The 17,113-nt window shown below is 49.1% G+C and overlaps 1 protein-coding gene across 1 annotated transcript in view; it reads right to left on the reverse strand.

Moving 5' to 3' along the window:
- The window catches only part of CA9 (carbonic anhydrase 9), a 103,061-nt gene that overhangs the window by 38,567 nt on the left and 47,381 nt on the right, over positions 1-17,113 (reverse strand). Inside the window, exons 6-8 of the mRNA XM_082256474.1 lie at positions 14,214-14,280; positions 11,482-11,639; positions 4,571-4,712 (exon numbers count right to left, since the gene is read on the reverse strand). Coding sequence (XP_082112600.1) covers positions 4,571-4,712; positions 11,482-11,639; positions 14,214-14,280 — 367 coding nt within the window. The remainder of the gene's footprint in view (positions 1-4,570; positions 4,713-11,481; positions 11,640-14,213; positions 14,281-17,113) is intronic.

Below are 17,113 nucleotides of genomic sequence, written 5' to 3' on the forward strand. Positions count from 1 at the left end.
GGCAGAGCGGGAGATGACTGTGGACGGTGGAGAGGGGAGGCAGAGCGGGAGATGACTGTGGACGGTGGAGAGGGGAGACAGAGCGGGAGATGACTGTGGATGGTGGAGAGGGGAGGCAGAGCGGGAGATGACTGGAGGGTGGAGAGGGGAGGCAGAGGGGGAGATGACTGGAGGGTGGAGAGGGGAGGCAGAGGGGGAGATGACTGTGGACGGAGGAGAGGGGAGGCAGAGCGGGAGATGACTGTGGACGGAGGAGAGGGGAGGCAGAGCGGGAGATGACTGTGGACAGTGGAGAGGGGAGGCAGAGCGGGAGATCACTGTGGACGGTGGAGAGGAGAGGCAGAGCGGGAGATGACTGTGGACGGTGGAGAGGGGAGGCAGAGTAGGAGATGACTGTGGACGGTGGAGAGGGGAGGCAGAGCGGGAGATGACTGTGGACGGTGGAGAGGGGAGGCAGAGCGGGAGATGACTGTGGACAGTGGAGAGGGGAGGCAGAGCGGGAGATGACTGAGGACGGTGGAGAGGGGAGGCAGAGTGCGGGAGATGACTGTGGACGGTGGAGAGGGGAGGCAGAGTAGGAGATGACTGTGGACAGTGGAGAGGGGAGGCAGAGCGGGAGATGACTGTGGATGGTGGAGAGGGGAGGCAGAGCGGGAGATGACTGTGGACAGTGGAGAGGGGAGGCAGAGCGGGAGATGACTGTGGACGGTGGAGAGGGGAGGCAGAGTGCGGGAGATGACTGTGGACGGTGGAGAGGGGAGGCAGAGTAGGAGATGACTGTGGACAGTGGAGAGGGGAGGCAGAGCGGGAGATGACTGTGGATGGTGGAGAGGGGAGGCAGAGCGGGAGATGACTGTGGATGGTGGAGAGGGGAGGCAGAGTGCGGGAGATGATTAGAGATTGGGGAGGATAGACTATAGCAGTGATGGAGAACCTTACCACCTTGTCACCCCAGATGTTTTGGAACTATATTTCCCATGATGCTCATGTGTTCTGCAGTGTAGTTGAGCATCATGGGAAATATAGTTCCAAAACATCTGGGGTGACAAGGTTTTCCATCAATGAACTATAGGATTGGAGATTGGGGAGGATAGACTAGGATGGGATTGGAGATTGGGGAGGATAGACTAGGATGGGATTGGAGATTGGGGAGGATAGACTAGGATGGGATTGGAGATTGGGGAGGATAGACTAGGATGGGATTGGAGATTGGGGAGGATAGACTAGGATGGGATTGGAGATTGGGGAGGATAGACTAGGATGGGATTGGAGATTGGGGAGGATAGACTAGGATGGGATTGGAGATTGGGGAGGATAGACTAGGATGGGATTGGAGATTGGGGAGGATAGACTAGGATGGGATTGAAGATTGGGGAGGATAGACTAGGATGGGATTAGAGATTGGGGAGGATAGACTAGGATGGGATTAGAGATTGGGGAGGATAGACTAGGATGGGATTAGAGATTGGGGAGGATAGACTAGGATTGGATTGGAGATTGGGGAGGATAGACTAGGATGGGATTGGAGATTGGGGAGGATAGACTAGGATGGGATTGGAGATTGGGGAGGATAGACTAGGATGGGATTGGAGATTGGGGAGGATAGACTAGGATGGGATTGGAGATTGGGGAGGATAGACTAGGATGGGATTGGAGATTGGGGAGGATAGACTAGGATGGGATTGGAGATTGGGGAGGATAGACTAGGATGGGATTGGAGATTGGGGAGGATAGACTAGGATGGGATTGAAGATTGGGGAGGATAGACTAGGATGGGATTAGAGATTGGGGAGGATAGACTAGGATGGGATTAGAGATTGGGGAGGATAGACTAGGATGGGATTAGAGATTGGGGAGGATAGACTAGGATGGGATTGGAGATTGGGGAGGATAGGCTAGCCTATGGGATTAGAGATTGGGGAGGATAGACTAGGATTGGATTGGAGATTGGGGAGGATAGACTAGGATGGGATTAGAGATTGGGGAGGATAGACTAGGATGGGATTGGAGATTGGGGAGGATAGACTAGGATGGGATTAGAGATTGGGGAGGATAGACTAGGATGGGATTGGAGATTGGGGAGGATAGACTAGGATGGGATTGAAGATTGGGGAGGATAGACTAGGATGGGATTGGAGATTGGGGAGGATAGGCTAGCCTATGGGATTAGAGATTGGGGAGGATAGACTAGGATGGGATTGGAGATTGGGGAGGATAGACTAGGATGGGATTGGAGATTGGGGAGGATAGACTAGGATGGGATTGGAGATTGGGGAGGATAGACTAGGATGGGATTGGAGATTGGGGAGGATAGACTAGGATGGGATTGGAGATTGGGGAGGATAGACTAGGATGGGATTGGAGATTGGGGAGGATAGACGAGGATGGGATTGGAGATTGGGGAGGATAGGCTAGCCTATGGGATTAGAGATTGGGGAGGATAGACTAGGATTGGATTGGAGATTGGGGAGGATAGACTAGGATGGGATTGGAGATTGGGGAGGATAGGCTAGGATGGGATTAGAGATTGGGGAGGATAGACTAGGATGGGATTGGAGATTGGGGAGGATAGACTAGGATGGGATTGGAGATTGGGGAGGATAGACTAGGATGGGATTGGAGATTGGGGAGGATAGGCTAGCCTATGGGATTAGAGATTGGGGAGGATAGACTAGGATTGGATTGGAGATTGGGGAGGATAGACTAGGATGGGATTGGAGATTGGGGAGGATAGACTAGGATGGGATTAGAGATTGGGGAGGATAGACTAGGATGGGATTGGAGATTGGGGAGGATAGACTAGGATGGGATTGGAGATTGGAGAGGATAGACTAGGATGGGATTGGAGATTGGGGAGGATAGACTAGGGTGGGATTGGAGATTGGGGAGGATAGACTAGGATGGGATTGGAGATTGGGGAGGATAGACTAGGATGGGATTGGAGATTGGGGAGGATAGGCTAGGATGGGATTGGAGATTGGGGAGGATAGGCTAGCCTATGGGATTAGAGATTGGGGAGGATAGACTAGGATTGGATTGGAGATTGGGGAGGATAGACTAGGATGGGATTGGAGATTGGGGAGGATAGACTAGGATGGGATTGGAGATTGGGGAGGATAGACTAGGATGGGATTGGAGATTGGGGAGGATAGGCTAGGATGGGATTGGAGATTGGGGAGGATAGGCTAGCCTATGGGATTAGAGATTGGGGAGGATAGACTAGGATTGGATTGGAGATTGGGGAGGATAGACTAGGATGGGATTGGAGATTGGGGAGGATAGACTAGGATGGGATTGGAGATTGGGGAGGATACACTAGGATGGGATTGGAGATTGGGGAGGATAGACTAGGATTGGATTGGAGATTGGGGAGGATAGACTAGGATGGGATTGGAGATTGGGGAGGATAGGCTAGCCTATGGGATTAGAGATTGGGGAGGATAGACTAGGATTGGATTGGAGATTGGGGAGGATAGACTAGGATGGGATTGGAGATTGGGGAGGATACACTAGGATGGGATTGGAGATTGGGGAGGATAGACTAGGATGGGATTGGAGATTGGGGAGGATACACTAGGATGGGATTGGAGATTGGGGAGGATAGACTAGGATTGGATTGGAGATTGGGGAGGATAGACTAGGATGGGATTGGAGATTGGGGAGGATAGACTAGGATTGGATTGGAGATTGGGGAGGATAGACTAGGATGGGATTGGAGATTGGAGAGGATAGACTAGGATGGGATTGGAGATTGGAGAGGATAGACTAGGATGGGATTGGAGATTGGGGAGGATAGACTAGGATTGGATTGGAGATTGGGGAGGATAGACTAGGATGGGATTGGAGATTGGGGAGGATACACTAGGATGGGATTGGAGATTGGGGAGGATAGACTAGGATTGGATTGGAGATTGGGGAGGATAGACTAGGATGGGATTGGAGATTGGGGAGGATAGACTAGGATGGGATTGGAGATTGGGGAGGATAGGCTAGCCTATGGGATTAGAGATTGGGGAGGATAGAGTAGGATGGGATTGGAGATTGGGGAGGATAGACTAGGATGGGATTGGAGATTGGAGAGGATAGACTAGGATGGGATTGGAGATTGGAGAGGATACACTAGGATGGGATTGGAGATTGGAGAGGATAGACTAGGATGGGATTGGAGATTGGAGAGGATAGACTAGGATGGGATTGGAGATTGGAGAGGATAGACTAGGATGGGATAGGTTTTAGGATATCACAGCACATAGAATAGAATATAGAAGAATATAGGGTTGGATGGAGGTTTATTCAGATTTATAGGGTATGCTTTGTAAATCTCATCAGTATGGAGCCATCAGACATCACTCTGAGCAAAGAAAAGCTTCCCCCTGAGTATAGGTGACGGATGATATTTGCTGCTTGCCATGGCAGATCCCTCTCAGAGTTCTCCTCAGAGGTGGACAGGGATTTCCCATGACATCTTCTTCCTCCACCCAGACTGGTTCCTCGTAGGCGGAGCTTTCTTACATTTATATGGAGTATTATGGAGGACGCTGTATAGAGAGGAGACAATGTGTGACTCTACCTTCTCCAGGAGCTTTCCTCCCTGACACCGGAGGTCGGAAACTGGACAGAACCAGACGACCGTTCAGACTCTGTGGTTCCCGGAAATTCATCTGCAGGACGTGATCATGGTCATGGTGGATGGTTTCCTCCAAGATGTCCAGCTGGAAGGAGAGAGCCACATATCAAACACAGTATAAACCATAGAAGAGCACCTGTCACTTGTCATCCATAGTGATGGGAGTAGTAGAGTACTATCCATAGTGATGGGGGCAGTAGAGTACTATCCATAGTGATGGGGGCAGTAGAGTACTATCCATAGTGATGGGGCAGTAGGGTACTATCCATAGTGATGGGGGCAGTAGAGTATTATCCATAGTGATGGGGGCAGTAGAGTACTATCCATAGTGATGGGGGCAGTAGAGTACTATCCATAGTGATGGGGCAGTAGAGTACTATCCATAGTGATGGGGCAGTAGAGTACTATCCATAGTGATGAGGGCAGTAGAGTACTATCCATAGTGATGGGGGCAGTAGAGTACTATCCATAGTGATGGGGCAGTAGAGTACTATCCATAGTGATGGGGCAGTAGAGTACTATCCATAGTGATGGGGGCAGTAGAGTACTATCCATAGTGATGGGGCAGTAGAGTACTATCCATAGTGATGAGGGCAGTAGAGTACTATCCATAGTGATGGGGGCAGTAGAGTACCATCCATAGTGATGGGGTAGTAGAGTACTATCCATAGTGATGAGGGCAGTAGAGTACTATCCATAGTGATGGGGGCAGTAGAGTACTATCCATAGTGATGGGGCAGTAGAGTACTATCCATAGTGATGGGGCAGTAGAGTACTATCCATAGTGATGGGGGCAGTAGAGTACTATCCATAGTGATGGGGGCAGTAGAGTACTATCCATAGTGATGGGGCAGTAGAGTACTATCCATAGTGATGGGGGTAGTAGAGTACCATCCATAGTGATGGGGTAGTAGAGTACTATCCATAGTGATGAGGGCAGTAGAGTATTATCCATAGTGATGGGGGCAGTAGAGTACTATCCATAGTGATGGGGGCAGTAGAGTACTATCCATAGTGATGGGGGTAGTAGAGTACCATCCATAGTGATGGGGTAGTAGAGTACTATCCATAGTGATGAGGGCAGTAGAGTATTATCCATAGTGATGGGGGCAGTAGAGTACTATCCATAGTGATGGGGCAGTAGAGTACTATCCATAGTGATGGGGCAGTAGAGTACTATCCATAGTGATGAGGGCAGTAGAGTACTATCCATAGTGATGGGGCAGTAGAGTATTATCCATAGTGATGAGGGCAGTAGAGTACTATCCATAGTGATGGGGGCAGTAGAGTACTATCCATAGTGATGGGAGTAGTAGAGTACTATCCATAGTGATGGGGGTAGTAGAGTACTATCCATAGTGATGGGAGTAGTAGAGTACTATCCATAGTGATGGGGCAGTAGAGTACTATCCATAGTGATGGGGCAGTAGAGTATTATCCATAGTGATGAGGGCAGTAGAGTACTATCCATAGTGATGGGGGTAGTAGAGTACTATCCATAGTGATGAGGGCAGTAGAGTACTATCCATAGTGATGAGGGCAGTAGAGTACTATCCATAGTGATGGGGCAGTAGAGTACTATCCATAGTGATGGGGGCAGTAGAGTACTATCCATAGTGATGGGGCAGTAGAGTACTATCCATAGTGATGAGGGCAGTAGAGTACTATCCATAGTGATGGGGCAGTAGAGTATTATCCATAGTGATGGGGGCAGTAGAGTACTATCCATAGTGATGGGGCAGTAGAGTATTATCCATAGTGATGAGGGCAGTAGAGTACTATCCATAGTGATGGGAGTAGTAGAGTACTATCCATAGTGATGGGAGTAGTAGAGTACTATCCATAGTGATGAGGGCAGTAGAGTACTATCCATAGTGATGGGGGCAGTAGAGTACTATCCATAGTGATGGGGGCAGTAGAGTACTATCCATAGTGATGGGGGCAGTAGAGTACTATCCATAGTGATGGGAGTAGTAGAGTACTATCCATAGTGATGGGGCAGTAGAGTACTATCCATAGTGATGAGGGCAGTAGAGTACTATCCATAGTGATGGGGCAGTAGAGTATTATCCATAGTGATGGGGGCAGTAGAGTACTATCCATAGTGATGGGAGTAGTAGAGTACTATCCATAGTGATGGGGCAGTAGAGTATTATCCATAGTGATGGGGGCAGTAGAGTACTATCCATAGTGATGGGAGTAGTAGAGTACTATCCATAGTGATGAGGGCAGTAGAGTACTATCCATAGTGATGAGGGCAGTAGAGTACTATCCATAGTGATGGGGGCAGTAGAGTACCATCCATAGTGATGAGGGCAGTAGAGTACTATCCATAGTGATGGGGGCAGTAGAGTACTATCCATAGTGATGGGAGTAGTAGAGTACTATCCATAGTGATGAGGGCAGTAGAGTACTATCCATAGTGATGGGGGCAGTAGAGTACCATCCATAGTGATGAGGGCAGTAGAGTACTATCCATAGTGATGGGGGCAGTAGAGTACTATCCATAGTGATGGGGGCAGTAGAGTACTATCCATAGTGATGGGGCAGTAGAGTACTATCCATAGTGATGGGGCAGTAGAGTACTATCCATAGTGATGAGGGCAGTAGAGTATTATCCATAGTGATGGGGGCAGTAGAGTACTATCCATAGTGATGGGGGCAGTAGAGTACTATCCATAGTGATGGGGCAGTAGAGTACTATCCATAGTGATGGGGCAGTAGAGTACTATCCATAGTGATGAGGGCAGTAGAGTACTATCCATAGTGATGGGGGCAGTAGAGTACTATCCATAGTGATGGGGCAGTAGAGTACTATCCATAGTGATGGGGCAGTAGAGTACTATCCATAGTGATGGGGGCAGTAGAGTACTATCCATAGTGATGGGGGCAGTAGAGTACTATCCATAGTGATGGGGCAGTAGAGTACTATCCATAGTGATGGGGGTAGTAGAGTACCATCCATAGTGATGGGGTAGTAGAGTACTATCCATAGTGATGAGGGCAGTAGAGTATTATCCATAGTGATGGGGGCAGTAGAGTACTATCCATAGTGATGGGGGCAGTAGAGTACTATCCATAGTGATGGGGCAGTAGAGTACTATCCATAGTGATGAGGGCAGTAGAGTACTATCCATAGTGATGGGGCAGTAGAGTATTATCCATAGTGATGAGGGCAGTAGAGTACTATCCATAGTGATGGGGGCAGTAGAGTACTATCCATAGTGATGGGAGTAGTAGAGTACTATCCATAGTGATGGGGGTAGTAGAGTACTATCCATAGTGATGGGAGTAGTAGAGTACTATCCATAGTGATGAGGGCAGTAGAGTACTATCCATAGTGATGGGGCAGTAGAGTATTATCCATAGTGATGAGGGCAGTAGAGTACTATCCATAGTGATGGGAGTAGTAGAGTACTATCCATAGTGATGAGGGCAGTAGAGTACTATCCATAGTGATGAGGGCAGTAGAGTACTATCCATAGTGATGGGGCAGTAGAGTATTATCCATAGTGATGAGGGCAGTAGAGTACTATCCATAGTGATGGGGGTAGTAGAGTACTATCCATAGTGATGAGGGCAGTAGAGTACTATCCATAGTGATGAGGGCAGTAGAGTACTATCCATAGTGATGGGGCAGTAGAGTACTATCCATAGTGATGGGGGCAGTAGAGTACTATCCATAGTGATGGGGCAGTAGAGTACTATCCATAGTGATGAGGGCAGTAGAGTACTATCCATAGTGATGGGGCAGTAGAGTACTATCCATAGTGATGGGGGCAGTAGAGTACTATCCATAGTGATGGGGCAGTAGAGTACTATCCATAGTGATGAGGGCAGTAGAGTACTATCCATAGTGATGGGGCAGTAGAGTATTATCCATAGTGATGGGGGCAGTAGAGTACTATCCATAGTGATGGGGCAGTAGAGTACTATCCATAGTGATGGGAGTAGTAGAGTACTATCCATAGTGATGGGAGTAGTAGAGTACTATCCATAGTGATGAGGGCAGTAGAGTACTATCCATAGTGATGGGGGCAGTAGAGTACTATCCATAGTGATGGGGGCAGTAGAGTACTATCCATAGTGATGGGGGCAGTAGAGTACTATCCATAGTGATGGGAGTAGTAGAGTACTATCCATAGTGATGGGGCAGTAGAGTACTATCCATAGTGATGAGGGCAGTAGAGTACTATCCATAGTGATGGGGCAGTAGAGTATTATCCATAGTGATGGGGGCAGTAGAGTACTATCCATAGTGATGGGAGTAGTAGAGTACTATCCATAGTGATGGGGCAGTAGAGTATTATCCATAGTGATGGGGGCAGTAGAGTACTATCCATAGTGATGGGAGTAGTAGAGTACTATCCATAGTGATGAGGGCAGTAGAGTACTATCCATAGTGATGAGGGCAGTAGAGTACTATCCATAGTGATGGGGGCAGTAGAGTACCATCCATAGTGATGAGGGCAGTAGAGTACTATCCATAGTGATGGGGGCAGTAGAGTACTATCCATAGTGATGGGAGTAGTAGAGTACTATCCATAGTGATGAGGGCAGTAGAGTACTATCCATAGTGATGGGGCAGTAGAGTACTATCCATAGTGATGGGGCAGTAGAGTACTATCCATAGTGATGGGGCAGTAGAGTATTATCCATAGTGATGAGGGCAGTAGAGTACTATCCATAGTGATGGGGGTAGTAGAGTACTATCCATAGTGATGGGGGCAGTAGAGTACTATCCATAGTGATGGGGGTAGTAGAGTACTATCCATAGTGATGAGGGCAGTAGAGTACTATCCATAGTGATGAGGGCAGTAGAGTACTATCCATAGTGATGGGGCAGTAGAGTACTATCCATAGTGATGGGGGTAGTAGAGTACTATCCATAGTGATGGGGGCAGTAGAGTACTATCCATAGTGATGAGGGCAGTAGAGTACTATCCATAGTGATGGGGCAGTAGAGTACTATCCATAGTGATGGGGGTAGTAGAGTACTATCCATAGTGATGGGGGCAGTAGAGTACTATCCATAGTGATGAGGGCAGTAGAGTACTATCCATAGTGATGAGGGCAGTAGAGTACTATCCATAGTGATGGGGCAGTAGAGTATTATCCATAGTGATGGGGGCAGTAGAGTACTATCCATAGTGATGGGGGTAGTAGAGTACTATCCATAGTGATGGGGGCAGTAGAGTACTATCCATAGTGATGAGGGCAGTAGAGTACTATCCATAGTGATGGGGGCAGTAGAGTACTATCCATAGTGATGGGGTAGTAGAGTACTATCCATAGTGATGGGGCAGTAGAGTACCATCCATAGTGATGGGGCAGTAGAGTACTATCCATAGTGATGGGGCAGTAGAGTACTATCCATAGTGATGGGGCAGTAGAGTACTATCCATAGTGATGGGGGCAGTAGAGTACCATCCATAGTGATGGGGGAAGTAGAGTACCATCCAAAGTGATGGGGGCAGTAGGGTACTATCCATAGCGATAGGGCAGTAGAGTACCATCCATAGTGATGGGGGTAGTAGAGTACTATCCATAGTAATGGGGGCAGTAGAGTACTATCCATAGAGATGAGGGCAGTAGAGTACCATCCATAGTGATGGGGGCAGTAGAGTACTATCCATAGTGATGGGGGTAGTAGAGTACCATCCATAGTGATGGGGGCAGTAGAGTACCATCCATAGTGATGGGGGTAGTAGAGTACCATCCATAGTGATGGAGTAGTAGAGTACTTTCCATAGTGATGGGGTAGTAGAGTGCCTATCCATAAATGATGAGGGCAGTAGAGTACTATCCATAGTGATGGGGGTAGTAGAGTACTATCCATAGTGATGGGGGCAGTAGAGTACTATCCATAGTGATGGGGTAGTAGAGTACTATCCATAGTGATGGGGGCAGTAGAGTACTATCCATAGTGATGGGGTAGTAGAGTACTTTCCATAGTGATGGGGTAGTAGAGTGCCTATCCATAAATGATGAGGGCAGTAGAGTACTATCCATAGTGATGGGGTAGTAGAGTACTATCCATAGTGATGGGGGCAGTAGAGTACTATCCATAGTGATGGGGTAGTAGAGTACTTTCCATAGTGATGGGGGTAGTAGAGTACTATCCATAAATGATGAGGGCAGTAGAGTACTATCCATAGTGATGGGGGTAGTAGAGTACTATCCATAGTGATGGGGCAGTAGAGTACTATCCATAGTGATGGGGCAGTAGAGTACTATCCATAGTGATGAGGGCAGAAGAGTACTATCCATAGTGATGAGGGCAGTTGAGTTCTATCCATAAATGATGAGGGCAGTTGAGTTCTATCCATAGTGATGAGGGCAGTTAAGTTCTATCCATAGTGATGAGGGTAGTAGAGTATTATTCATGGTGATGGGGGTAGTAGAGCATTATTCATGGTGATGGGTAACAGAGATCCATGGTGATGCAGGTAATAGAGTGCTACTTATGATAATGGGGGTAATAGAATATTATCCATGGTGAAGGGGGAAATAGAATACTTATCCATTGCATTGGTGGTAGTAGAGTATTATCCATGGTGATGGGGGAAGTAGAGTATTATCCATGGTGATGGGGGTAGTAGAGTATTATCCATGGTGATGGGGGTAGTAGAGGATTATCCATGGTGATGGGGGTAGTAGTGTATTATCCATGGTGATGGGGGGTAATAGAGTATTATTCAGAGTAATGGAGTAGTAGAGTACTATCCAGGGCCTTGGGGGTAGTAGGGTATTATTCATGGTGTTAGGGGCAGTAGAGGTACTCAAGTACTATTCCTACTGATGGGGGTATTACAATACCACACACACACACACACACTCGGTCATACACTTACCTGGTCCTCAGACAAGAAGACGGTCTGGTTGAAGATGGTCCAGTTGACGGTCTGGTAACATGGCGGGGTGGTAAGAGAACCGTTGTAGCGGTAGTACCTTTCCAACTGTTGGGGTAATAATCCTCGGATATCAAAGCCAGGAATCTCCGTACTTTGTCCTGTGGAGGAGAGTATATCTGAGAGGAACACGGGGGCATTGATCATCTTTACTGGTCATTCAATCTGTCACACCAGACAATCATCCGAGTATTAATACCCCTGGAGGGTATGGAGCAAAAGGGAGGAAACTGGAACAACGCCAAGCTTTCCATTAGACTAGATGAGAAGTGGAAACCTCTACCTTCACCTTACCCTAAGAACCTTCCTGACACCCTCCCTACCCACAGAATCTTCAATTCACCCCTACCTTACCCATAGAACCTTCAATTCCCCCCTACCTTACCCGCAGAACATTCAATTACCCCCTACCTTACCCATAGAACCTTCAATTCCCCCCTACCTTACCCATAGAACATTCAATTCACCCCTACCTTACCCACAGAACCTTCAATCCACCCCTACCTTACCCACAGAATCTTCAATTCCCCCCTACCTTACCCGCAGAACATTCAATTACCCCCTACCTTACCCGCAGAACCTTCAATTCACCCCTACCTTACCCGCAGAACCTTCAATTCCCCCCTACCTTACCCATAGAACCTTCAATTCCCCCCTACCTTACCCGCAGAACATTCAATTCACCCCTACCTTACCCACAGAACCTTCAATCCACCCCTACCTTACCCATAGAACCTTCCTGACACCCTCCCTACCCATAGAACCTTCAATTCCCCCCTACCTTACCCGCAGAACCTTCAATTCCCCCCTACCTTACCCGCAGAACCTTCAATTCACCCCTACCTTACCCACAGAACCTTCCTGACACCCTGCCTTACCCGCAGAACCATGCAGCCACCCTACCTGAGGTGTCTTCCCTGCCCCCTTATATAACTCATGTAGCCTTTCTTCCACCAGGCCACAGACTCTGTGCACCTGCAGAGGCTTCCTGCCACCCAAACCTAACCATCAGACCTTTCCCTCTACCCTCACCCTAACCAGCAGACCTTTCCCTCTACCCTCACCCTAACCAGCAGACCTTTCCCTCCCCTCACCCTAACCAGCAGACCTTTCCTCTACCCTCACCCTAACCATCAGACCTTTCCCTCCCCTCACCCTAACCAGCAGACCTTTCCCTCTACCCTCACCCTAACCAGCAGACCTTTCCCTCTACCCTCACCCTAACCAGCAGACCTTTCCCTCTACCCTCACCCTAACCAGCAGACCTTTCCCTCCCCTCACCCTAACCAGCAGACCTTTCCTCTACCCTCACCCTAACCATCAGACCTTTCCTCTACCCTCACCCTAACCATCAGACCTTCCCTCTACCCTCACCCTAACCAGCAGACCTTTCCCTCTACCCTCACCCTAACCAGCAGACCTTTCCCTCTACCCTCACCTTAACTGCAGGGCCTTCCCTTCACTTTTCCCCAACTGTTAAATCCTTCCCACTATTCTTTCATTACCCACAGGGCCTTTCCACCCTGCGCACCCTAATCACTGATACACTATATTACCAAAAGTATTGGGACGCCTCTCTATATACACTATATTACCAAAAGTATTGGGACGCCTCTCTATATACACTATATTACCAAAAGTATTGGGACGCCTCTCTATATACACTATATTACCAAAAGTATTGGGACCCCTCTCTATATACACTATATTACCAAAAGTATTGGGACCCCCTCTATATACACTATATTACCAAACGTATTGGGACCCCTCTCTATATACTCTATATTACCAAAAGTATTGGGACGCCTCTCTATATACACTATATTACCAAAAGTATTGGGACGCCTCCTTTACACACACATGAACTTTAATGACCCCCAGTCTTACTCCGTAGGGTTCAATATTGAGTTGGCTCCGCCCTTTGCAGCTATAACAGCTTCAATTCTTCTGGGAAGGCCGTCCACAAGGTTTAGGAGTGTCTATGGGAATGTTTCACCATTCTTCCAGAAGCGCATTTGTGGGGTCAGGCACTGATGTTGGATGAGAAAGCCTGGCTCGCAGTCTCCTCTCTAATTCATCACAAAGGTGTTCTATTGGGTTAGGGTCAGGACTCTGTGCTGACGCCTTGAGAGTTCCCTTCACTGGAACTGAGGGGCCAAGCACAATCCCCGAAAAACACCCCCACACCATAATCCCCCCTCCCCCACACCATAATCCCCCCCCACACCATAATTCCCCCCCCACACCATAATCCCCCCCCCACACCATAATTCCCCCCCCCCCCACACCATAATCCCCCCTCCCCCACACCATAATCCCCCCCCACACCATAATTCCCCCCCCACACCATAATCCCCCCCCCACACCATAATTCCCCCCCCCCCCACACCATAATCCCCCCTCCCCCACACCATAATCCCCCCCCACACCATAATTCCCCCCCCACACCATAATCCCCCCCCCCACACCATAATCCCCCCTCCCCCACACCATAATCCCCCCCCCACACCATAATCCCCCCCCTCCTACAAATGATTGGGCCAGTGCAAAAAGCAAGGTCCATAAAGCCATGGATGAGTGAGTTTGGGGTGGAGGAACTTCACTGGCCTGCACAGAGTCCTGACTATAGATAGATGAGATAATGTGCTGTATGATGATCCTGCAGTCAGACTCACCGGCCTCCTTCACTTTCTCTAGGTGGGTCAGGAGATGGCGATAATTTTCATTCTCTTCAGGTCCTTCCTGGCAGGAAATAGAAGAAATCCTCCAATTCACTAAACAGATAAAACAGGAATGTTATGACAGGTACACTTTGCCTGAGGGATGGAGGGATGGATGGATGGAGGGATGGAGGAATGCAGGGATGGAGGGATGGATGGATGGAGGAATGGAGGGATGGAGTGGTGGAGGAATGGAGGAATGGAGGAATGCAGGGATGGAGGGATGGATGGATGGATGGAGGAATGGAGGAATGCAGGGATGGAGGGATGGAGGAATGGAGGGATGGAGTGGTGGAGGAATAGAGGAATGGAGGAATGCAGGGATGGAGTGGTGGAAGAATGGAGGAATGGAGGAATGCAGGGATGGAGGGATGGATGGATGGATGGAGGAATGGAGGAATGGAGGGATGGAGGGATGGAGGAATGGAGGAATGGAGGGATGGATGGATGGAGGAATGGAGGAATGCAGGGATGGAGGGATGGATGGATGGATGGAGGAATGGAGGAATGGAGGGATGGAGGAATTGAAGGATGGAGGAATGGAGGGATGGAGGGATGGAGGAATAGAGGAATGCAGGGATGGAGGGATGGATGGATGGATGGAGGAATGGAGGAATGGAGGGATGGAGTGGTGGAGGAATGGAGGAATGGAGGGATGGAGTGACGGAGGGATGGAGGGATGGAGGAATGGAGGGATGGAGGAATGGAGGGATGGAGGGATGAAGTGATGGAGGAATGGAGTGATGGAGGAATGGAGGGATGGAGTGATGGAGGGATGGAGGAATGGAGTGATGGAGTGATGGAGGAATGGAGGAATGGAGTGATGGAGGAATGGAGGGATGGAGTGATGGAGGAATGGAGTGATGGAGGAATGGAGTGATGGAGGAATGGAGTGATGGAGGAATGGAGGGATGGAGTGATGGAGGGATGGAGGAATGGAGTGTTTGAGTGATGGAGGAATGGAGGAATGGAGTGATGGAGGGATGGAGGGATGGAGGAATGGAGGGATGGAGGAATGGAGGGATGGAGGAATGGAGGGATGGAGTGATGGAGGAATGGAGGGATGAAGTGATGGAGGAATGGAGGGATGGAGTGATGGAGGAATGGAGGGATGGAGGAATGGAGTGTTTGAGTGATGGAGGAATGGAGGGATGGAGTGATGGAAGGATGGAGGGATGGAGGAATGGAGGGATGGAGGAATGGAGGGATGGAGGAATGGAGGGATGGAGGAATGGAGTGTTTGAGTGATGGAGGAATGGAGGGATGAAGTGATGGAGGAATGGAGGGATGGAGTGATGGAGGAATGGAGTGTTTGAGTGATGGAGGAATGGAGGGATGGAGTGATGGAGGGATGGAGGGATGGAGGGATGGAGGAATGGAGTGTTTGAGTGATGGAGGAATGGAGGGATGAAGTGATGGAGGAATGGAGGGATGGAGTGATGGAGGAATGGAGTGTTTGAGTGATGGAGGAATGGAGGGATGGAGTGAAGGAGGGATGGAGGAATGGAGGAATGGAGGGATGGAGGAATGGAGTGTTTGAGTGATGGAGGAATGGAGGGATGGAGTGATGGAGGGATGGAGGAATGGAGTGTTTGAGTGATGGAGGAATGGAGGGATGGAGTGATGGAGGAATGGAGTGTTTGAGTGATGGAGGAATGGAGGGATGGAGTGATGGAGGGATGGAGGAATGGAGGGATGGAGGAATGGAGTGTTTGAGTGATGGAGGAATGGAGGGATGGAGTGATGGAGGGATGGAGGAATGGAGTGTTTGAGTGATGGAGGAATGGAGGGATGGAGTGATGGAGGAATGGAGGGATGGAGTGATGAAGGAATGGAGTGTTTGAGTGATGGAGGAATGGAGGGATGGAGTGATGGAGGGATGGAGGAATGGGGGAATGGAGTGTTTGAGTGATGGAGGAATGGAGGGATGGAGTGATGGAGGAATGGAGGGATGGAGTGATGGAGGAATGGAGTGTTTGAGTGATGGAGGAATGGAGGGATGGAGTGATGGAGGGATGGAGGAATGGAGGGATGGAGGAATGGAGGGATGAAGTGATGGAGGAATGGAGGGATGGAGTGATGGAGGAATGGAGTGTTTGAGTGATGGAGGAATGGAGGGATGGAGTGATGGAGGGATGGAGGGATGGAGGAATGGAGTGTTTGAGTGATGGAGGAATGGAGGGATGAAGTGATGGAGGAATGGAGGGATGGAGTGATGGAGGAATGGAGTGTTTGAGTGATGGAGGAATGGAGGGATGGAGTGATGGAGGGATGGAGGAATGGAGTGTTTGAGTGATGGAGGAATGGAGGGATGGAGTGATGGAGGGATGGAGGAATGGAGGAATGGAGTGTTTGAGTGATGGAGGAATGGAGGGATGGAGTGATGGAGGAATGGAGGAATGGAGTGTTTGAGTGATGGAGGAATGGAGGGATGGAGTGATGGAGGAATGGAGGAATGGAGTGTTTGAGTGATGGAGGAATGGAGGAATGGAGGGATGGAGGAATGGAGTGTTTGAGTGATGGAGGAATGGAGGGATGGAGTGATGGAGGGATGGAGGAATGGAGTGTTTGAGTGATGGAGGAATGGAGGGATGGAGTGATGGAGGAATGGAGTGTTTGAGTGATGGAGGAATGGAGGGATGGAGTGATGGAGGGATGGAGGAATGGAGGGATGGAGGAATGGAGTGTTTGAGTGATGGAGGAATGGAGGGATGGAGTGATGGAGGGATGGAGGAATGGAGTGTTTGAGTGATGGAGGAATGGAGGGATGGAGTGATGGAGTAATGGAGGGATGGAGTGATGAAGGAATGGAGTGTTTGAGTGATGGAGGAATGGAGGGATGGAGTGATGGAGGA

The sequence above is a fragment of the Pelophylax lessonae genome (assembly GCF_965119305.1).
Source record: "Pelophylax lessonae genome assembly, chromosome: 1".
Classification (NCBI taxonomy): domain Eukaryota; kingdom Metazoa; phylum Chordata; class Amphibia; order Anura; family Ranidae; genus Pelophylax; species Pelophylax lessonae.